We start from the raw sequence: 23858 nt of genomic DNA on the forward strand, positions 1-23858 counted from the left end.
TTTGTATTCTCCTACACCAATCTGCAGACTGCGTAAATCCCAGAGACAGTTGGGCCCTGCCACAAACTATAAAGAGATGACATACATGCTCTGCAGATCCCAGTGGAAACCGTTAACCAAGCAGATCCCCTACTTCCCCTGTATATGGAAGGAAATACAATTGGTATGAAGGAGTGGAGGAGAAGTCAGTCATGTGAACTGACATTCAGTCAGAAGTCTTCTGAATAACAGTAGAGTGGAAAATTAGTGCGCTAACATCAACTTCAATTTCTAGTACAGCATGGGAAAAAATATTTCAACAGTAAACCAGACTGTGGGATACCTACACACAGCCAGGGGTTATCTACACAAGACTAAGAGGCAGGTGAGAGGTACTGAGATAGTGACCATTAGGGAACCAGCAGGGGAATTGCTATTTAAAGCAGTTCCTGCTTTCTTGATAACACCTATCATTACTACAGCAGTCCTCCAACATGCAGATTTCTTCTGAGGGACTTCTCACTCTGACTTTCCCAACTTTTTACAAAGACTTCTACTAACCTCATCAGTTCCTCCACTTTGTCATCAATGTCCAAGTCCTCTTCAGAAGCTTCAAAACTGTATGACCGTTGAGCCAAGCTGTTTGCAAGTGGGTAGCGGGTAGGTGACATCTTCCCGTTGAATGCAGACAACCTCTCATTACTCTCCCTCCCGTTCTGATTAGTAGTGCAAGGCTGTGGGGAGGTGTCGTAACTGTTGCTCGGTGATGGGGACATCCCAGAATGCTGGGTCTGTGTTGAAGCTGTGGCTGTAGAAGAAGATGCTGGGACATTGTTGGTACTGTTGCTGTAGGAACCACCTCCATAGCTAGACCTTCTTCCAAATTTGTCACTATGCTCTTGATCAAGACGATCCAAGGTTTCCAGCGCGTGGAGGATTTCATGTCTGGTCATTCCTGTACGTCTCAGGCGCTGAAGCAGGTCTATCTGCTCTATGGTAAATCTTGGTTCGTCTGTGTAGTGAGACATGGTTTCCAGCAGACTGAAAACAAGGTAAAACGTAAAAGCAAATACTTCAGTTCAATAGTTCTCTGTGGTACACAGAAGTACCTTACATGCGGGAAAGATCAATACTGGTCCAAGCCTTAAGTCACACACATGACACAGCTGGCAGCCCAACAGTCCACCTCCAAACAAGCTCAGCAGGCAACCTCGCATGAATGCTAGTCTCACCATGTAGCAAGAAAGGCTTGTTTTTCTTCAAAATGGCCAAACAGCACTTCTGTCTTCTACTAGCATTCCCTCCACCTTCTACAACAAACCTGCAGTTAGTACCCTTTTGCTTTTGACAAACCGCCGCTACAGAGGGTCACTGGTTGCTCAGTAATAAAGGCTGCAACTTGATTTCAGACAAAATTTTGTCCATTGCTAAGTATCCACCAGACAGAAATCCCAGATTCCAAAACTGTTAGGTCAACGCCAGAGGTTGAGTTTTGCTGGAGAAGTTTTAACCAGTTATGATGTGAGATGTATGAAATATCAACTCTTTCGAATCTTAAGTATGAAGAGTTCAAGTTGCCCTAACTTTTTGTTGCTGCCTTAAAAAAAGAAGATGAAAACACACCTAGCGGAAATTCTAGTGGCCTGTAAGACCAAAGTTGATGTGACTGAAGTCCCATTTCTGAAGTTAGATTTCTGAAGTTAGTAACTTTTGAACCTGGAATGTTGTCACAGATCGCCTGCCCTAACAAGGAAAGTGGAGCACATCCAATTACTACTGAGCTTTCATTTAAAGAAATAAGTCTACAGCCTTTTCCCCTCCAAAGGCAGGCTTCTCGTGTAACTCAATCATCACGGCGGCTCATCAAAAGCATTTTTAACTCCTAAACTTCCCAAGGTGGCAGAACAATGAACATGTATTGCTGCAAAGCCCAGAAATGGAACTGAAAAATCACAATATCCTCCCTTAATCTCTTTTCCTTCCTACGTCTCCTCATCACAGATCCAAATGGCATACAAATGACAAGATCACCTCCTTCAGAACTCAAGATCTTGAGAAGAAGGGATGGCAGACGGAGGGCAGACAGAACTTGGCAATGAGATCAAGGCATTTTCCATCCTTCTTGCGAATCTGCTTATAAGTCAAGAGTTTATTACAATTCCTGGAGGAGTGCAAGGTGAAGAGATCACTCAAACTCCAGGAGACATGACAGAACTAATGTACAATCCCTACAAGCAAGAGCAGACAGACAGCAGCCTCAGGAAAGTTAAGTAAGAATTCCAAGAACCCTATGAAAACGAAAAGGGGGATGATGGCTGTCACGATAGATCTTCCAAGGACAGGACTGCCTCTTTCTCTCCACTAATTTTGAAGATCACTCCTCATTTCCATTTCTGCTCTGGCACAGAGAAGTCCCCAACAGGAGCCACAGTGACAAAACTTTTTCAATCGCTGCATTTAGTCTTTTTTCAGATACACAAATCACAGTAAAGTAAACCAAACCCATAGGATTTGGCAATGTAGCAAGGGAATCTTTTCGGGGAAGTAACATCTCACAACACAGACCCGATAAGGCAATGGGAACAGGTCTGTCCTTGAGTCAGAGGGTATTGCCATGTCAACACTAGTAAATTAAATAGTGCCCAGGAAGAGGCACTGTAGCATCTACACACAGTAGTCTGCAGCCTTATTAAATCACTGTAACTGTCTTTGGCACAGTTTTGGCCCAGCACAACCAGTGCACTCCTGACCGATTTGCAGGCTTTTTTTCAAACACTCTGGATGCAGCAACTCAGTCTCAAGGCTAAGAGCGTCTGGTAGTATGGATGTGGCGAAGTGGCCTTGGGGCTGAAGAACCGCACTGAGAAACGGCTTGCTTAGTAGAGCTGTAGCTAGACTGTAGATGTACAGACATGGTGCTACAACACCAGGATGCATGAATCCACAAAAATGGCACTTACAGCCTGGAAGATACAGAAATGAGAAGAAGCTCATTATCTTTGGCCTCATCAAGCAGCTACTAAGCCCCTTTCATTGTTTCAACAGTGTGTACGTGGGAGAAGGAGGGAGGAGGACAATGCAAGGGGATGACTCCCATCCAAGAAAATGACTATGTGAGAAGACAGACGGACTAAAGCCATATAAGTGCTTCAGTCCAACAGGAATGTGCTGTCCTTTGGCCAATTGATTACTGAAAACGTATGAGCCATTTTAAAATTTAAAAGACAAGCACCCAGATTATTCTACTAAAAGGAGGGCACAGCAGCCAATGCAGCAGTAGACTAGCAACTGACTGGAATTGTAACAACTAAAATTTGGAAGTCGCATCTCAGACAGAGACATTCAAGGAGCATTTGGAAACAGACATCATGTTCTAGGTTTGGCCTCTGCATTGAGGGAGACAGGGCTGCTCAATCCTTTTCTCCAAGCTTTGTGAGAAGAGAAGTGTCACACTGACTTACTGACTCATATCACAAACTCCTGTACAGCCTGAAAGCCCCCCCATGTCAGCTCCAAGTAGCATGGTTTTCAACTAGAAAACCTCTTCTTAAACATCTGGCCCTGAGTTGGCTTTCACTAGATACGCCAGCTTGCCTTTCCTTAGAGATAAACCCATTTTTGGCATTTCTTAACCGTATTTCTAATGTAACCATTTCCTGAATCATTTATCTGTCAACACCAAGTTTCATGTGCTCAAGTACTTTGTTGAACCGGAGAATTTAATGAACCAGAACCTCCATCCAGAATTACCTCTACTCAAAATTCCTACTTTACTGACTCTTCAACACTTAATACTGAAACATACTTTAGATTATCGAGTTTAATCTCCCATTTGTCACAGACCTAGAAACCCAACACTTTTGTCCTTCTAGCCCCTGAACCCAAAAACTCACGTCTGACAAAAGCATGACTTTCCAGATGGCTTCAAAAATGTCAAGCAACACAGAACTCACCATTTCCTTTGGCAGTTTGTGGCCATGGCCAGTTATTCCCTTTAAAATTTGGGTGTGATTCCCAATTTGTCTGAGATGCTAGGGCTGAATTTCTAGATCTGGGTTCTCAGGCCAAAGGAATCTCCTTTAGTGAATTACACATAATCCTTCAGCAAATCCTAAGTATCCTTTAGTGAGTTACGAGTGAATTACACGTAATGAACTGCAGTGTTCTTAGATGCAAGAGAAACGGTTGACCTTCTGTTGTACACAGCTGTATGTGGGAAAGTGATCTGGCCTCCAATTTGTCCCACTTTGATGCAGTGGGGACCCGCTGTGCACGTGCAGTAATTTCAATTGCACGGGGATGCAAGGGCTGCTGGACAAGGCCATCCTCTACTGTAAGAATAAGATATTCAATGACCTCCAACTTGTGCTCTAGAGAGTCCTCTTAATCTGTAGACTGCTTCTAAAAGGCTTGCAAAAAGTAACCTAAGAGTAGCAAACCTACTGTCAAATTAAATCCATTACGTTTAACACAATCATTGGAAAAATGTTGGCAATATGAAAAAAAAAAACAAACAACAACAAAACCAAAATCAATGATCTGTCTGTCTGTCCATGCAAAGTATTCTTCTAGTCCTCCAACCCTTTTAGACAACTTCTGTATAATTTTTCAATGCTTAAAAAGATAAGAACACCAAACTCGGATACACTGTCTCACTGCTGGTCTCACTAATGTCATATACAGATGTAATAACTGTCCTGCTCATACTTACATACACGGCATATATTGCATCTGACGTAATTCTTATTGGTGGTCTTACTTTTGAACTCCTATTCACATTTTCATGTGCTTTTCTACACAACCATGAGATCTAGAAACAATGCCTCTCAGTTTTATGTATTGAAAAAAACTGCAGGAATTGGGAATTTTCCATTAAAAACCCAAAACAAATATTGCAAAACGTGGTATTATTGAACATGTTCCAACATTGCCAACTATCTACTGCTTTTTAATGAATAACTACAGTAACATTATTTAGAACTGTTATTCTAGCAGGGCTTCAGTTATTTTCCCTTTTTAAAATATTTTAATAAACTTACCCTGTTTAAAGATCAATTTACAAAGCAGTTAACTAAATCAGCCATTTTAGAATCATCATAATTTCATTCACCTCATTAATTAAAGGATATTCTCTACTATTTCATCCCCCCATATTGCTGTAAGAGCCTCTTATCCTCCTGAAGTCCTCTGGCTAACTATAATTCAATTTGCTTCCCCCTCTTTTTTCTTGTGAAATACAATCAACTGCAAAAGTAACAAGAAGTAAAACAAGACAGGAGCAAGGAGAACGATTGGGGGTGTGCAGGAGAAAATAAAGATAGCAAATACTTTTCCTGAGAACAAAGACTGTGGACTGATTGCTTTGCTGTAGTCAAACTCTGGCAAACTTTGCTGCCAGTATAGCAAAATATCCTCAACACTAGCAGATCTTAGCTTACAATCACACGCTTTATCTTCTGATCAGTTCACAAAACTCTCACTAGTTACAATGAGCTGTCAAATTTCCTTGGGGAGATACCTGAAAAAGAAAGCCAACTAAGGGACAATCGCCATGCATTTTTCTCTCTGGAAGTTTGAAAACAAGACCTTTGCAAAGTACTAATTAAGCTCAAAACTAAAACTGACCGATTTTTTTAACAACTGAACCTGGCCCTTAAAACGAATCAAGTTTATTTACATCCTGACAAAAAAAAATGGTAGCTTAAAGTATCAAACTTATTTACATTTCTTACATTAAGTTGGCAGTCACACCCCAGGTAAGATGGTCCAATTCCACTTACTGCCTCTTGGTACCTATAAAGCCTTAAAACTTTATGCTTATCTTTTGCGGCTCATCCAAAAGGAACCTGAGGTACCCGAATATCAGATAGAAGCGAGAACTATAAGGAGCTAAATAAAAAAGAAGTTATTTTCCCTCCCAAATCCACAGATACAAAATAACCAGCAGGTCTCAACCAGTCAGATGCAGCATCACTCTTTTTCACTTTTAATGCCCCTTTCTGGAGCAAAGGCTGTCTAGGGGCATAATTGCTCTCAGTACCATTGCTTTTCCTTGTCATATCACCAAGACTTATTTAGCCTCTTTTTTGTATGAATTTCACCCTTTAGATACGGGGCTCCCTCCCCACTTTGAAAGCACTGATCTTGAGTGGGGATACGCAGCCAGATAGAGCTGTTTCTTCCCTTATCTTCCTGTGTCTCAGAGAAAAGTAAGGAAAAACACAGCAAGGCTACTATTATAGCCCAAGTCCACACAGATACAAGAATCATTTACCCGACACTAACTTTCTAGGTGATGGAATACAGCAGAATAATCCCATAAAAACAGCTAAGGCCACGTTCAACTGAACTTGCGGAAGTTCAAAGTAATTCTATTACCCATTTGGGAGTAAGGCCAGACACCAGCCTTAACACCTCTAACACTTGAGAAAATGGCTCTGGACTCTTTAATGATCATAAGAAATCATTTTTTCCACTCTTCTGCTCTCTGTACATGAGTAGGAAGTACTCTAGCATCACTGAAGAGATCCTCTTCTCCAGGGATCCTTCTCCAAATTTCCATCAGAATTCACTGCTTTATCTAATAAGCTCTGCAAAGCTCGAGACTTACAAAACCAGTTGCGCTTTTTGATATAAGACCTATATTTAATATAATCTGCGTAATATGGATGTGGGCTCGAGCCAAAGTGTTCAGAACAGGATCCTAGGTCTGGTAATTGGTTTAAGAATGATTCTGATAAGGTCACATCAACTGTGGCAAAGAAGATGAGGAGAGATGTGAACTTCTACCCTTCTTTGACACACGGCATACACTGCTGGTCCAGGGCAGGACCCTAACAGCACTACACTCTCCTGTTAACAGTATCTCCAGAATTTGTAATCTTATCTTTTATAGCACCATCATTTTTTGCAACATAACATCCACTTTCTTGCCGTCATTGAACACAATCTTGCCCTTCAAATGGAAGGACAAAATCACAAGGTAAAACTGTGGTTTTTCAGCTGAAGCAGGTTATCCCAACGTATACAGCAAAAAAATTACTTTCTACAACTAGTTAACTAAACAAGTATTTTAACTATCACAGTCTTTCTCACAGCTTAGAAACTGGCAGGCTAAAGAGTTCTTCCTGTGTGTATGTGCATATAGTACTAGTGAGAATGGAGCGCAGATGGATGCCCTCCAGCTATTAAAGACATATAGAAGAGAGAGCAGGCTGGCTTTGCACGCCCAGTCCCCAGACCATGCGTCGGTGTAAGGATCCTTGTTCGGTATGACTAGGCTCCTATGTTTCCCTTCTATGTGAATTCTCTATCTAGACAGAAGCAAAAAAAATTTATATTAAGGGTGGTGTTATTTCCACAGGCAATATAATTTGCTTATCAACTGGCCTGATATTCAACAACCTAATCCACATGAGCTACCGCTCTGGATGCTTTCTATCAAAACCAGTGACTACAAAGAAACTCCACTTCCAGCTGTCCGGTCTGTTAATTTTTTAACTATGCTTGCCATTATGCAAGCTTGTTTCTCTCTCCATACATTTTTATGAGATCCGAGGGCCCAGGCAAAGTTTCATTCACTCCTCCTTCCTTTTTTACATCTCACCCACTGTTACGCATCCCAGAGGATGCAGCTGGTTCTTACAAGATGTTCAAGAGAGGGACTTTCATTCTGAGCTATAGCTGCTCCACAAACAGAGCAGTTGATGTATACCACAAAGTAAATGGTGCACCCCATGCACACATTGTAACCCATCAAGTGCAGCTCTAAGGCACTGTTGGAACAAACTTGGGACATTTAGGGCATAACGCTATCTAGTCCTCTGAAATCCAAGCTTTGGCCTTTTCTGTTCTTACTGAACAAGTGCATCTCCTTTTATTCACAACCAACTTAAATATTTCAGAAATGCCCAAAGCTTTGCAAAAGCTTTGCTTAAGCAAAGCTGCCTTCAAAACAGTAGTTGATGCTATGAATTCTGGGGCGCAACAGAGGATTAAGGATCTGACTCATCTAAGCCAACACTTATGCTCATCAGTTGCAACTCCAGTATTTTCAGTGGAGTTGTACCAGTTTTCAAGAGAGGAAGAAAAAAAAAAAACTAAAAAAATCAGGCCTCAAGTGCTCATCATGTCAACGAACACAGAGCCATCCTTATCCATACGTTAGCATAATTATCTCCTGCAGTTGCATCTCTTAGTTCTGATTTTCAAAGAGGACTCTACTCCCATTCATCCTGATTCACAAACAAAATGTAATGCTTGTAATGACTGCTCTCATCCCAGGGAAACGAAAACCTCACATTGCAGCAAGGAGTGAAATCAGACTACAAGCTGATCTATCGAGGTTAAACGTCACCGGTTCTGTTTATGAATGCAAAACACTGTCTTAGGAATGCAGAACACTGCCATACGCTTTCGATCAAAATGGTGACAATTAATAAGAGCAGCCTGAAACTTCTGAAAATAAATCCAACGTAATCAAATACTCACCGCTACACAAATTATAGAAGGCAAGCTGAGAGCAGAATATCAACATATCATTTCTTCAGGAGGATTCAAGTTTCTCAGCTATAGAGCCTCAAACCCAGATTCACTACTTCTACATAAGCTGTTCTTCCCACTCAGTCTTTGAGATTCTTCACTGCCGATAAAATGTTTTTTACTGGATGCTGGCACGCTGGCAGTAAGCAAATGCTAGCAATTTTGCCACTGATTCCACTTGGGTAACTTACTCTGCTTTATAGTATCCGCTTTACGTCTTTGAGAAAGAGAGAGAGAACTTGAGATTGATCTTACAAGGCAAAAATATAAATGCCAATTATTGTCATAATCCAAGTCTTACAAAAGGGACTGACCTCTGACTAAGCACACGGCTGGGAGCCAGATACTTCTGAATTCTACTCAAGGTACAGACTGATTCACACTGATACCTTATCTGTCTAACCCTAACCTTCCCTACTTCTAAAATCTGGGTTTCCTACTATTGTTGCAATTCTACAGCAACGAGGCAGGAATTCAAACTCTGAGGCTGGATTCAAGGGCACAGTGAGGGATCAGAAGGACTAACAAACACAGAGAAAAGCTGTAGTGGCAGTTGAGTGCTGAACCAGGGCCCAAAGCCCAAACCTGTGCCAAGAGCAAAGGAGGAGCTCTTGGATTTGGGAGCTGAAGACTAAACTTTGGATATATAAGCAATGTAACAGAATCAGGGCAGACTTGTGTGTCTGAGTTACACAGCTAAGCAAATCTCACCAACACACTGAAATGCTGTCTTTAACCCACACGAAGAAACAGTGCCATCGTGGCAATAAAACTGAGATGTAGGCCTGTGACACCTGACTGGCAAGTCACATATTTTCAGCTGTCAAGATTACACAGGTAGGTATACTGCTGACTTCTGCCTCCTCCAGTTCACTTCAGAATTTGACCAATCCTTTATTAAAATCCAGACAGAATCTCAGATTTCTTCTCTAATAATTCTGCTAGGTGGAGTATGTAAATACTTGAAACACATCTTTCTATAGAATATCCCTGTGAGGTGGGGAATTAAAATCATGCTAATTTTTGAGACCAACAGCTCACAGAAAGGGGATAGCCTTCAGACAAGTCAAAATGACTTGTTCAAAATCACACAGGCACTCTGCAAGAAGGCAGACCAAGTGCCTGGCCAAACTTTGAGCATTATCTCACCACACAGCCATCCTACAGGGTCCATCTATAGCATCAAATATGACAAGGTGTAGGACAAGTTTCAAGCAATGCCATCACCAGGATTTCCACCACCTCTCTTCCACACGTAAAGAAAAAGAGACATTCTGAAGTATTTCAGGCACCTTCTTTCGCCCTCGTGATCTATCGCCAGCAGTTACCAATCAACACACTTTCCTCAAAGAGAAATTTGTTACTTCAGAAAACTAAAATGCAAACCCAGCAAATAACTGAAACTTATATACCCCCAATTTTGCACTTAACTACAAAGCAAATTTTTTTTTTCCACCAGAAAACAGTTTGCAAGTGTAGTTTTACCGGCATGCAGTCTTAGTAAAGACATAAAGATTGTACTTGCAGAACAACTTGGGAATCGATAACAGCAGCTCCCTGAACAATATAAATCATAATGGCAGAAACACGGGCTTTTGGCCACAGTTGCTTCCATATTAGAGTTTTATTTTATTTAAAGAATTTCAGAAAGAAACATGTCCTAATTAATGCTCTTCAAGCAACAAACATCACTTTGTGTAGCCCAGACCTCAACTAGGGAAATTTTCTCTTTCACGGCATAAAGAAGACCCAGTCTACATTCTCAGGGCAAGTCAAAATCTTTCCACGTCCTGCTCAGAGCAGGAGAACACCTATAGATGCAAGTCCTGATGCACAAGAGATGGTGAACTGACCTATAACCTAATGTTCTGCCCTTCTGCACAGCTCCAAGACTTAGGGGAGATCTCCACAGACCAGTTCAGTTCATTAACCCAGCAGGAAGACCAATCAACCAAGCAGCCAACCCACCCATAGCTAGTTTCTGTCTGGGTTAGTGAGATGAATTAGCTTAGAGAAGGCTCTAATGATTGCTATTGCCAACTCAACAGATGGGGACAAGCCAATTTGGCCAAAAGCAGAAGCAGGCATAAGAGGCACACATGCAATAAGTTTTCTTTTAGGTCCCTTTCAGAGTGGCTCAGCTGCCTGTGAAATCATGATTTAACTCATCTGATTTATCTTAAAGTAAAACTAAGGGCTCAGACAAGACATTGTTTCAGTTAAGGAAGCTTAAGATGCCAACTGAACATGCCTACAGCCACCAACTATTTACATGATATCTTGTCACCGAAGACAAAAGGAGCAAATCAGCTGAGGCCTCTTTCACCCAAGTTTAATTAACATGTTTCATGTCACGTTTCAAGGAAGTTGGACAGTTAACACAGCTCAGCCATGTGGTGACTTTTTTAGCCGCTGTAACTCCACTGTCTGTTCTTCAATGTGTGCTGACTTTTGTATCGTTCGCATAGCCATTCCCTTCTTTCTGTTGTTTTTCCTAAATGATGGCAAGGCTTCATTCTAGACCTTTTTCATCTGCATTACTCACACTGATTTTCTTTCCACTCAGCAGGCTTTACTCACTCCCAAGACAGCTCTGTCATTGCTGGTAGTTAGATTCATAAGCAAGAGCCTAATAGTTCAGGTAAACTTTAAGTGACGATGTTGAAACTGTCCAGCTCTATCAGAAATCATATTCTGAGAGATAATTTGAAAGATGCAACACAAATATTGATGGTCATATCTCACTATTAACACATATTAATTAATCAATACTGCTGTGAGCCTGTGAAGTACAAGTAATTACTCCCATTATATTTATGGAGAATCTAACAGAGATATACTTGCATTGGCTACAGAAGGACTTAGTTTCAGATAAATAACTAATTCTTATGAGACCAAAATCAAGAATCTTGTGTTCATACCATGCCTCAAATTCCTCTCGAGTACTGACTCTCATCCAACTGCGGATAAAATTTAGGTAGGTGAAATGGTAACTGCAGCCAGCTGCCTACTTTGCTCTTCTGACAGAGGATGCTGCCCCACGGTAGAAGTAGACAGACTACCCTCTAACCATGATAGTTTTAAGATCGTTCAATTTTAATCTTATTCAGTATTTAAGTTAAAACTTTTTTTTAAAAAAAAAAAAACAAAACCAAAACACTCTGTTTTCTTCTTTCCCCTTCTGAAACCACAATGCCCACTTATCCTTTTTAAAAGATCTCTCTGGTTTGATCTGGAAACTTTATACCTAAATGGGTCATCTTGGCTCATTTCCTCTAATTTAATACTCTCTAATCCCCTCCAAATAGGCTCACCCCAGCTTTCACTCAGTCAAAAATTATTCACCTATACTTATAATGCATTCTTGATGACCATATTAACTGCACATATACTGGAGTAAATCGAAAAAGCTGCTCCTTCTCTGATGGAGGGTGGCAGCTGATGAACAGGACACATCAATGTGCCACAACGATTCCAGAAAGCAACAGAACACAATATCCACCTAAAATTGCACAGGGGCAGAACATGACTGAAACCTAGCTTAAGCACAGGAAATTAAAACTATATAATTCACAGTTTGGAAATTTATGTTAAAAGTCTGAGTCAAAGTTAAAGCTCACAGACTGTCCTTGTGCTCAAACAAAGCACAGAGGAGCTCTAAGATCACTCTGCAAACTGAATTACCAGTATAATAAAGATGCACAGGGCAATGTGGCCTTACCTCCAGACTTCTTTCCTGCTGTGAACTAGATCTTTACAATTTCAAGTGGCGATTCTAATACTGAAATCCAACATATTTCCAGCTAAAAGAAAGAAGAGGAGGTGGCTCAGGGGACTGGCAAGTAAGTAGGAAACCACTAGTTTTGAATAGAAGACTAAGCCACCAGCAATAGAAAATAACTAATTAATTAATCATTTTATCAAGAACTCTTTTTGAAACACATTGGTAGTTTAGTTTCCAACACAAAACCCCTGGAAGTCGTTAAGTTTTTGCTGTGACTCTGTCCTGCTTTCAGCTCAGATAGAATTAATTTTCTTCCTAGTAGCTGGTACAGTGCTGTGGTTTTGGATGTAGCATGAGAATAATGTTGATAACACCCGGATGGTTTAGTTGTTGCTAAGCAGTGCTTACTCTAAGTCAAGGACTTTTCAGTTTCCCAGGCTCTGCCAACAAGGAGGTGCTCAAGAAGCTGAGAGGGAGCACAGCCAGGACAGCTGACCCGAACCAGCAAAAGGGACATTCCATACCATAGAACGTCACGCCCAGTACAGAAACTGGGGTGAGTTGGCTGGGAGATGACAATCACTGCTCAGGGACTTGCTGGGCATCGGTCAGCGAGTAGTAAGCAATTGTATTGTGCATCACTTGTTTTTCTTGGGTTTTATTCCTCCCTCTTTCTTTGCTATCTCCCTTTCCATTACAGTTATTATTATTATAGTATTTTGTTTCAATTACTAAACTGTTCTTATCTCAACCCATGGGTTCTACCTTTTTCCAACTCTCCTGCCCATCCCACCAGGGTGAGGCAGGGGAGTAAGCAAGCGGCTGCAGTACTTAGTTGCCGGCTGGGGTTAAACCACAACAGACTCCCTCTACAGAAGTCTGACTGCACAGCCACTTGCACTGTGAATGTCCATGCACTAGACGAATAATCTTCATCCCTGAAATATTCCCAACTGGGAAAATTTGACCGTGTTCACAGCAGCCCAGTTTCTTGCTACCTATTCTGTAGATAGGATTTCTCTTTCCAACTCAGTCTGACAGAAGGTACAATCAGAAGTCAAGAGGTCAAAGCTTCTCAAGAATCCGATTGCCAGTGGACAAACATCTGGTCATGCCTATAAAAGAGGCATGGGGAACAGTGATATAGGACTGGTCAGTGACACAGATGGATGACAGCACAGTACAGGTCAAGCTTTTCCTTTCAGCCTGACAAGCTTCAAACTTTGAATTAATTTGCTTATTTACTGAAGAACAGCATGGATACCAATTACACTGAAGATTCATGATAGAAGTCATTTAAAATGATGAGATTTAGACAACTTCAATTTGTACTAGGATTCAAAATACAGCAGTGGTTGCTTGGACCATCACATCCAATTCTAATGTTAGGTTTAGTACCTCAGGTTTTCTGCCTTTGCTACATAATACTGTGTTAACGGTGTACTCATCCCCTTTCACCAAGCCTGTAGTGGCGCTAAACTCTCTTGCACAGCTCTGGTATCTCTCTAGTACAGTCCGTAGATGTACGGAAGAGCTCTCTTAACACTACCTTTTCTCTGATCAAGACTTGACTTTCTAAGAACTGCATGATTTTCCTTCTCCTTCAGTGACAAGAAAGCAGAAGTACAAACAACATATTATCCAGACCAAGTGAGGAATTAAATGCTACTGTTCCCTGGTTTAAATGTCTAGCAAATACCAAACCAGTGGAATTCTCCAATTTAGCCAACTTCTGATAGTCATTGTAACCATTACCCTGCTCTTTTTCAAGAATTTAACACAAAAAAACCCACCAAACAACTCTTAATTTTTGTAGATTCTTTTAGTTTGTACTTACACTACTGGAAAAGTTCTGAGCATACTTTACATGGGGATGGGACGTTATAAAGCCTCTTGAGGGTCTTCAGTGTTATTCACCATTCTGTAAGACACAATGAAAAGACACAAGAACATTTGAGATTTCTATGAAAGGCAAATACATTCTGACTTCTTGTTAGCCCACCTACAATTATACAATTGGCTTACAGAGGGCAACCTTACGGCAGTTTCACCAGGCAGTAGCACCAAATCATTTCTCATTAAAAACAAACAAATAAAGAAACAAAATCAGACAGACGCCTTCAGGATCCTTCTCAATCACCCAATCCATCCCTCTGCTAAAAGGCAGTAGAATGTATACCAATCACTAAATATACCCATGGTTAAGAAAAATGCTCCCTGGAACCACTGAATTTTCTTATATCATCTTTCAATTTATTCTTTTTTTAAATGGCCAATTAAAGCCTCACCCTCTTTCTTCACTTTGCCTTCCTTCAGTGAGAGCTTTGACACGGTTTGCAACAGACCCATGGTCTTACAGTCTGGCAAATATTCTTCTACATCCAAACACCCTATGAATTATAATGACTCAAATTATTAATGGATACTTCACAGATCTAAACAAGGCCAACTAGCTGAGTATTCTGAGCTCCTGTACATCCACAGGTTAAAAACTGGAAATGTCCAATCACATTACTCTGGATAATCTGTAACTAATCCAGATCCACATATAATCACAGACATATATTTCAATTCACATGGTACATTCCCAAGGAGAAGGCTGATGTCTGGTAGCGCAATCAGTACAGAGACAAAAATTTAAATTACAATTGATTTCTTTTGGCCACAAGTAAATTAATCTATGCAATCATTTAGCCTTATGACAGTTACCTACCCTTTTAACTCACAAAAGCTATTAAAAGGATTATTTGGCTAACATCCGCCAAGAGCTTAGAAGACAGGTACTATGTTCTGAAAAGGAATGACCTAATAGAATTTTCTTTAGTTATCACTGCTGATGCCTTTCTCCGCAAACGAACATGGACGGAAAGTACTTCAAAAAGTCAAACTGTTAACCAACGAGGAAGAGAAAGGCAGGATATTATATCCAGGTAGATGCAGAAAGAACTAGAGAGAATATTTACACTTCAGGCTATCGGCATATGTGAGCTGGAATAGAAAATAAGTGGGTAGAGTAGCACAGGGATTTGCATAGGATAATTTACTCTGCCATAAAGAGATGTCTGTAATACTAGCAACCAAGCCTTGCAGACGGACACATCTTGGCTCTTCTCAGTAGTTAAGACTGGTCCAGACACCATGGAGTGACTCTTCCTCTACCACACCTGCTAGAGTCTTTGGGGAAGAACTGCACTTGTTCCAGACAGAGTCCACTGGGCATACACAGACTACATCATCGTTTGTGTGGCTTTCTTCTTTTTTTTTTCCTTCGCGAAAAGACTTAGTAACTCTCAGGCCGTCGTTTGTGTGGCTTTTTTCTTTTTTTTTCCCTTCGCGAAAAGACTTAGTAACTCTCAGGGCAAAAGGCTGGGCTGAATGAGCTGTTCCAGAAGTAGCAGCAGTCACCTTCTGGCCACCAGCTTTCCCAGGGGTTTAAGCCCGCCCAACATGACTGCTCCCACCCAGATGTGGCAAAGGAAAGCACTGGGTGTTTTCGGGGAGGGGAGTTGCTGAGAGCCGGCTGCTGCCACTTCCAAAACAATTAATTTGGCCCGTATGTCTAGGTCTCGAGTTGCCGTGTTCCTCTCCAGGAAAGGAGATCGCCAAGAGCAAGGCCACAGACAAGAGGAGTGGTCCCAGCAGACTGTCACAGGTCACGTACTGTGGCATTGGAGAGAAACCGCATCACCGAAGTACTGATGGATGGAAAAGACAAACACACAAGTCCCTCACAGTCAGCCACCCCAAACCTTTTAAAGACAGTTCTACACCAAAATACTTCTCTGTTAAATCTCTTAACTACATTAAAAACATATTCCCCGAAGCAGTCACAAAAAATATGAGATCATGCTGTTGACTTATTGCCAAATTTGGAGTTTAATACAGACAGCTGTTTTGTTTTTCAAAGAGGAACAAATTAGACTTAAACATATACAAACTTTCTGAAGGTCAGAGAGGCTAACAATAGAGAACTGGATTCCTCAGAGGAGGATTTGCTTCCAGGGTAAGGTGCGTGGAAGAAGCAAAGAACAGAACCCAGAAAGGAAAGAAAAGATCACCTTCCATCATCATGAAACGCGGTATTAAAACTGGAACACGAGGAGACGAGAGAGAGAGCCAAAGAAAAGGCTGCAGTAACTCAGGTGTGAGATGACAAAGGCAGGACAATGATAATAGTGATACTAATGGGGATGAAAAAAAATGGTACAGACCTCAGATGTTATAAATGAAGAGCCATTAGGATCTAGACCAAATCTGGGACGTGAACAGAGAAGGAAGAAGGAACTTTTCCAAGAGACTCCAAATCTGTGAGCGCAGACAGAGGATGAGAGCATTTCATGAGAAAAGTTCAGGAGAGAGTTCATGAGAAAATAAGAGAAATTCTCCATTTTGGCTATGTTAAAGGTTGAGGCGGCAGTATTACAGTCTGAATGCAATCGCAAACTGTCACAGAGAGAACCAAGCAGTAAGGCAGGTCGGGGCAACCTCAGGTCTGCCTGGGTAGCTGGACCTGTGAAAGCAAATGCAGCTACACAGAAAGGAGAGGAAGCTAGTGCTTCCTATGTCTGATGCCAGAACAGAACAGCTGCTATTGAAAAGGGTTACAAATAGTCTTTGACTCAACCTTGGTCTAAAGTTCAGTGGCATAGAAATACGCTCCCTGCCCCCATACGCATGTAAAGGTTGCTTAAATGTTTTTGTAATTTAAGGGCACATCAGATGGGAAACAAGCAACCCCTCGCCTACAATTTTAGTCAAAAAATTTCAACCCAAAACAACCTAATTACTGCCAACAACAAATCACGATTCTGAAATCACGCACCAACACCCCCCTTTCCCTCAGTTTCCTTTTAGCATAAACCGAACCACCAAACCAGGTTTGACCACAGCAGCAAAGGCAGGTGTCACTACTACCTATAGTTGATATGCAAGCAAGAACTTAGAAACCTTTGCCCTTTTCGCATTATTCATTAAATAAATTATCTTCTAACACAGGGAAAACACTACTAGCTTCCCTTCCTATTTCTGGTACAGACAATAAAAAAATTCAGTATTAATATGGAAATCATGGCCACAGTTGTAGAATCAGATGTAATGAACAATCTTGTCCCCAGCTTAAGTTGCTATAAAGGCAGCTTAAATTTACAATGGATGAGTCTTCATGGCAATCTGTTTTTCAGATATTAAAAATCTCATTTTCTCGGTGCCAAGGACAAGTGGAAGTGTGAAGCACTGGAGTATCAACTCTGCATTTGTCTCACTTGACATGAAATCATTCTCATTTTAGTTCAGATTTTTAATACATTCTTGGGATCCACTTCAGCTTTCTTCATTTCTCACTGTATGCAATTAAATGTTTTGAAGTATAGTTCACCCTGATCCACAACGCCCTGCAGAAGCAAGCAGGAAATCATTTGGTAAAGATGGGGCTGCTATCACTTATTTGGAAGAGAAATTCATTTTCCCTTTTAATTTCTGAGTGAGTCACATAGTAAAAAAATTAATGCCATCACTTTGTATTTCACTTATACCCTCCTTGGTAAGTTCTTAAAAAGGGCTTTACAAATAACAAATTAAAAGCTTTTGTCCTTGAGGAAGAGAAACATCACCATTTTGTCAAAAGTGAAACATGAACAGAGGGGCTACGTTCTTACTTAAAGTCACACAGGACAGTATCTGTGGCTGAACATGGTATCTGCTTGAGGACATAGGCCCCACTATGACAACAGGACTATTACTTTACCAGCTATTGAAATGCAGAACCACCAAGTTTCAGCTTGATTAATCTGGTGCATCGGATGGTGAAGAAATTCAGCCCTGAGAATGAAGCTCTACCAGTGCTGAACTCGTAATAAAGGCAGATTCCCAACTCCATGCATAATTACAAACCAATCCTCTCCTAGAAGGGACAAAGATTTCAAAGTTCTAAGTCTTTTACTTAATGTACAGCTTAAGGTCTGCAGGAACCGTCAGATCTTCTGGCTGGACTCTGTGCATGTGTGTCTGCACATGTGCATATGCACGTGTCTATAAACATGGGCTGTCACATTTCATCTGCTTCACCTTCTCTACACTGAGGCCAGTGTAAAGTAAAACAAAGCTGCTACCTCACTTAACTTATGTCCAGAAAGCATCTTGCCTCAAAAACAGCAAGAGACCAAGGATCCATCCATTCTAGTTCATTCTAGTGGTTAATCACCCTCTCCATTAGAACTTTGTACTTCATTTCTAATTTGAATGTGTCTGGCTTCAGATTGCAGACAGTAGCTCCTGTTAAGCCTTCCTTTGCCAGCTTGGAGTCCTTTATTCTTGGGAGATATTCAGATAGGCTGTTGTTATCCAGTGCTTTTAAAACTCCGGGTACTGCATTTGTATCAAAACTTGAAGATAAATTCATCTGGGTGCATGCACAAAAGTAGGACTAGCATCCAAAATACTAAAGCTAATCTAGGACTCTCTAGCCCATTTTCCCAAAATAGGCCTACTAGGAAAAAAAAATAAAAATGCTCTGCCATATGACTTGAGGATGTGTTACACTTCTGCCCTGGAAAGCAAGGTTAAGAACCTTCTCTAAGAACTGCCACCTCCAGAGTGCACACTGTGGCTTGGCAATATACAGGATCCAGTTTCATAAGGTCATCATACTGCAACACAAAGAGAAGAGTTGCTTCTTGAGGCTCCAGGCTCCAAGTTATTTGACTACTTTAAGTTAGTACATCGATTTGTACCTTGAGCATGGTCTTGTGCAGACCCTCAAGAAGATGTGCAACAAGCTCTTGTCAAGACTCATTGCTAAACAAGCAACGCAGTCACTGCATTCGCTGCATCTTCTGGGTTACCTTGAACAGATGGTGAAGAGCACGTTGGCTCAGCTGCAAGGTAACAAGGTATAAAAAGATAAGATCTCTGCCTTAGCAAAAGAGACAGGTTGTGACCTTCTAATCACAGAAGGGTTGAGGTTGGAAGGGATCTCTGGAGGTCCTTTTGTCCAAACCGCCTGCTGAAGCAGGGCCACCCAGAGCCAATTGCCCAGGACCATGTCCAGATGGCTTTTGAGTATCTCCAAGGTTTGAGATTCCATCACTTCTCTGGGCAACCTGCACCAGTGAATCAAAGGGAGCAAGAGAGCATACTTTGCAAAAACACAAAAATTCTTGAAGGACCTGCTCGGAAGTTACCTCTCATCAATGTTGTTTTCAGTCTTATTGTGACTGTGTTGGTTTACCAAACCCTTTACAGGACAGCCCAGGAGAAAGCACATTTTCGGATTATGGTGAGGGAATACAGTAGTACCTTGCCAAGCTTGCAGCAAAAATTTTTTGACAGGATCCTCTTCTTCCTCAGAACTCTTTAACTGAAGGGAAACCACTGACAGAAGCCTGTTCCCCCTTTAGAAAACACACACCTCAATCTTATGAAAAAGCCTCAGCTGGTAAACTTAAAAAAGCAAGCAAGTAAATCATTGCTTCCACAGCATATCCTGCAGTAGATCTCCCCAGAACTATTAGCCAAAGATTGCCGTAAAAATGGTTTCTCACTTCTTTTCTGCCTCCAACCCCACGCAAAAGAAACCTCCTTACCCAAATTCAGTGGAATTGCCAAGAGTGCAAGCCAGAAGCCAGGCTCCATTTGAAGCAGACTAGCAACAGATCCTCTCTACAGAAAGACTGAGATCACAAAACCCAGTAAGTTTCCCAAACTCACCCAATGCTTCCAGTACGGCAGAAAAGTTCATCTGTGTTTCACTAGAAAGGACCCTGACTTACTCCAGAAGTCCCACAGAGAGATAAAAGGCAATACAGTCCCAGCAAAAGGACATAATTCAGTATTGCTTTGTCCTTAGTGGCAGCTGGAAAATGAAATGCTGTCATCAAGATACATCTGCAGACACATTTCAGCAGAGAAGCCTGGGTTATATTTTCATTATTGCTTACAAATGAGCTTCCGGTCTTAATGTATCAAGCACCTACCCTGTCTGTCTGTCCCCTCCAACCATGTCTAAAAACTTGCCTGGAACCAAAGGTCAGGCTTGAATTAATTTTTCTGGCTAAAATTACAAGTGAATCCCAACAGCGGAAGACTGACAGCAAGGCACATGAACGCACAGCTAACAGCGATAGCTAACGGTTGCTACAAAGACCACTTCCTTAATGATCCAACAAGTTATCTTAATCCACTTAGATGAGTTTGAGCACTGAAACCGATGAGAAAGAGCGAGATGGTCATTCACGCGTGAGAGAATTCAAGGAGATGGTCACTCTCAGTTGAGTGGTTTGGTTCAAAATGTTTGACGCTGCATTGCAACAGAGCAGAAGCTGTCACAAAATTAGTAACTGCCTGTCAGAAGACAACAGGCAAGAGCAGAGAGCTGAAGCAGCAGTCCAACGCCAGCTAACTCCTACAGAGTTACAATGCGCAAGACATACCCTAAAGTAGAATGAAGATTTAAAGCACTTACATGTCAACAGTAAGGATTATACCTTGAAGCTCTGTGGATATCTACATCGTAAGGCATATACGTAAGGCATCTGGACAAAAGTACAGATGGGAGATTGCCAAGTCCTTGAGTCCAAGCCTGAGCCAAACATACGATAACGGAGAGGCTCATTCAAAAAAGATCCCAATTAACACTAATTACCTTGACAGTTTTCTGCTAGGAATACAGTGACATAGTAGCACTGGATATGCCAACTGAAACAAGATTCTATACTGCCAAGCATAATGTCTGCATATCACGAGCATACCTCCGCTGCAGAATACTGGTAGACATGAGCACCTCTGCTAACCAAGTCTATTCAGCCAGGCTCACGTGCAGTCCAAACCTGTGTGGTTATGACTACAATAATGCTGCAGTTAAATTTCTCACCAACTGGGACTGCTCAAGTGAATTACTATCCAGCATGCTGTGGAAGAACTTGACCTCCTAAAGTGCCCCAAGTTTGCCATCTCTCTAGCATAGCTAGTACCAAGTATCGGGTTTGACACAGAGGAATGAATTACCCTGTTTGACTGCAATTTGGGTGCAAGAGGATGCAGACCAAGCACACTATGCCCAACAGTGCACACTGGGAACAAGAAACAAACTGTTGCTCTCACGGTTTTCAGGTCTCAGTAGGGAGCCCACTCATGTTAGGGAAAAACCTGACAGAGCTGCCCTGCATACCACACATGGCAAGAGGTGCCCCACTGAGGGAAAACCAGCAACAGCAGTACAGCATCCTGCAGGTCCAAGATGGTCAGCAGTGCCTTCAGAACATCCATCTGGGACATAAAATTTTGAAAAACTAATCTCAGCCTGCTAGTAACAGGTCATAGAGAGATAAGAAAACATACCAGTTTTCCCAATGTCTAGAGGACAACTAACCAAGGCTACTAGAATCAGTGCTTACAGAGCTTGGCTTTTGATCTTGCAGCTGTGCAGGTTTATATGTTGGACTTAAAATAAGTATAGTCTTTTAAAGACAGGCCTTCCTCTTTGGCTGTCAGTTCCACTCAGACCTGCATCTTCCTTGTCCCAAAGAGGATAAAAACGTCCGCTATGGAGACTAACGCTCAGTTGCCACATAGGTCGTGGCTGGTGACAGGCAAGTTCAAGAGCACAAAAACGGGAGGCACTGCAAAATGTACAACAGCCTCAAGAAAAGACAGCATTCATCCGTGTGGAACAGGCAGAGACCTTCCTTCATTTATGACTCTCCAGAAGACCCCTACACACCTTAGCAGATGCCACCAAACCTGCTTTAGCAGAATTCCAGAAATCGTAATCGGCATCAGGTCACTCAACAGAGGGAGATTAATTGCGAGACAGGGGTATTGCAGACCCTTGATGGGCACAGAAAACCGCTACTACACGATCCCATATGAATACAAAGATGCATGCATGTTCAGCTGAAGTGAGCTGAAGATCCTACACCCAGCTGCTGACCTAAGAAAAGAAACCAGAAATGTATCTGCCATCACAAGTACCAGGAACAAGCATGGAAGGGAAATAAGTAATGCCTTACAATCCTTTATTTTTGCACTGCTGTATGGCATAAAAAGTGTTAACAGAAATGTAGTATCACTTGGTAACAGCAAATATACTGCATAAAACTTAAGTATTATCATTTTTAAAAGAGATGTTTTGGATCATCATCCCCTTTTCCCAAAGAGTAATCTGATAACATGCTGTACAAACAATAAACTTGTTAGGAACTCCACAAAACATTAAATGGTGTTCTGAAAAGCTCTGCAAGCTCTCATTTACCTGTAACAAAGTAAGCGTGCAACCCTTTTCCATCCCTAAACAAGTCTGTATAAAATTGTGCCGTAAAAGGAGACTACAAGCATGGCAGTCTTGCTGATGCCCGCCCTCTGCCTTCCAACTGAAGGTAGGTTTGATGACAAGTCATAGGGCACCCATCTGTTGTTCACTTCAGAATACGATTAGTTATCAGAGAATCCGCACATCCGCCAGCGATGCTGGAACTGCGTTGGGATCTGGCAGATGTGTTCTCACTGCAGCAGCAGATCAAACGAGTATCCTTGCCCCCTTCCATCCCCATGCCCTTGTCAACTGGCTGTGCTCAAAATAATGATCTGTAGCTCTACCCTCCTCTTCTGCTTTCCCCTCTTCTTCCTCTCTGATGACCTAGACTTTCATCAGGTCCACCTCTAAAGGTATTATCCATGTCAAGCAAACAGCCCCGATATAAGTTTTCTTTTTCACATGCTTTGCCAGAAAGCCTGTGGGGCTCTTTCACCCCTGCAGAGGTAGAGGGGTCAGCAGATGCAAGTGAAAGAGGGCAATCTTTTTTCTCCAAGGTAAAGCTGTACTCTGGCAGATTTATTCAAGACACTCTATCTTGCTTCTACCCACTGACTAGTTTAGAGGACACAGAGATGACTTCAGTCAGCAGACTGGCAGTGATGAAAACGTTCTCGTTACACTGGTGTTATGAAAATAAATTTAAAAAAAAAAAAAACCAAAAAGGTGGGCATTTAGGTACGTGCTTTTGTAATTTTAGTGTTTGAGGCACTTCATTATTTGGAATAGCATGCTTGAAAAAGAACAGTATCTGTCCACAAAAAGGACATTTGTTTGTTTGACTGTCTGAGGTGTTTTTCACGTCATTACTTATGGCCTGAATAGCTATGAAGGAGAGCAAGAGATCAGCAAACTACAGGCCTTACTGTTAGAAGGACACCCTGTACAGAATCATACACTCTCTTATTTATAAGCAAATCAAAAGATAAAATATTCCTAAGCACCTATTAGAAGTGACAGTAACATTCAAGCAAACACCAACAGGATGCTCAAGCAGGACGTCCCAACAGCAAGCACGGTTCCTTCCCCATCTGCCCCTTTAGCCGAGACAGCACGCCCCAACTGGAGATCACTTGCCAGCTAAATACTATTCTTGCAAAGGCCTTCTCCTGCTTAACATATTAACAGGGATTTATAGGAGTGACTGTCTGGAACACTGCTTAACAATGTTAATAGAGTTCCAAGAAATCAGTAGTTCGGCAATTACAAATACAGCAATACATGCTGAAATATGTGCTCATGCTTGCTAAACCTGTAATCCGAGTTTTCTGTTTCTCTTTTTTTTTTTTTTTTCTCTCCCCATAATAA

At 41.6% G+C, this 23858-nt stretch overlaps 1 protein-coding gene across 1 annotated transcript in view; it reads right to left on the reverse strand.

The window, feature by feature from the left end:
• Positions 1 to 14167, reverse strand: part of HMBOX1 (homeobox containing 1) — a 60859-nt gene extending 46692 nt beyond the window's left edge. The window contains exons 1-2 of the mRNA XM_009701972.1: positions 14082 to 14167; positions 541 to 1020 (exon numbers count right to left, since the gene is read on the reverse strand). Coding sequence (XP_009700274.1) covers positions 541 to 1020; positions 14082 to 14104 — 503 coding nt within the window. The 5' untranslated portion in view covers positions 14105 to 14167. The remainder of the gene's footprint in view (positions 1 to 540; positions 1021 to 14081) is intronic.
• Positions 14168 to 23858: the final 9691 nt, after the last annotated feature.

Source organism: Cariama cristata, unplaced genomic scaffold (genome assembly GCF_000690535.1).
Source record: "Cariama cristata isolate BGI_N322 unplaced genomic scaffold, ASM69053v1 scaffold6646, whole genome shotgun sequence".
NCBI lineage: Eukaryota > Metazoa > Chordata > Aves > Cariamiformes > Cariamidae > Cariama > Cariama cristata.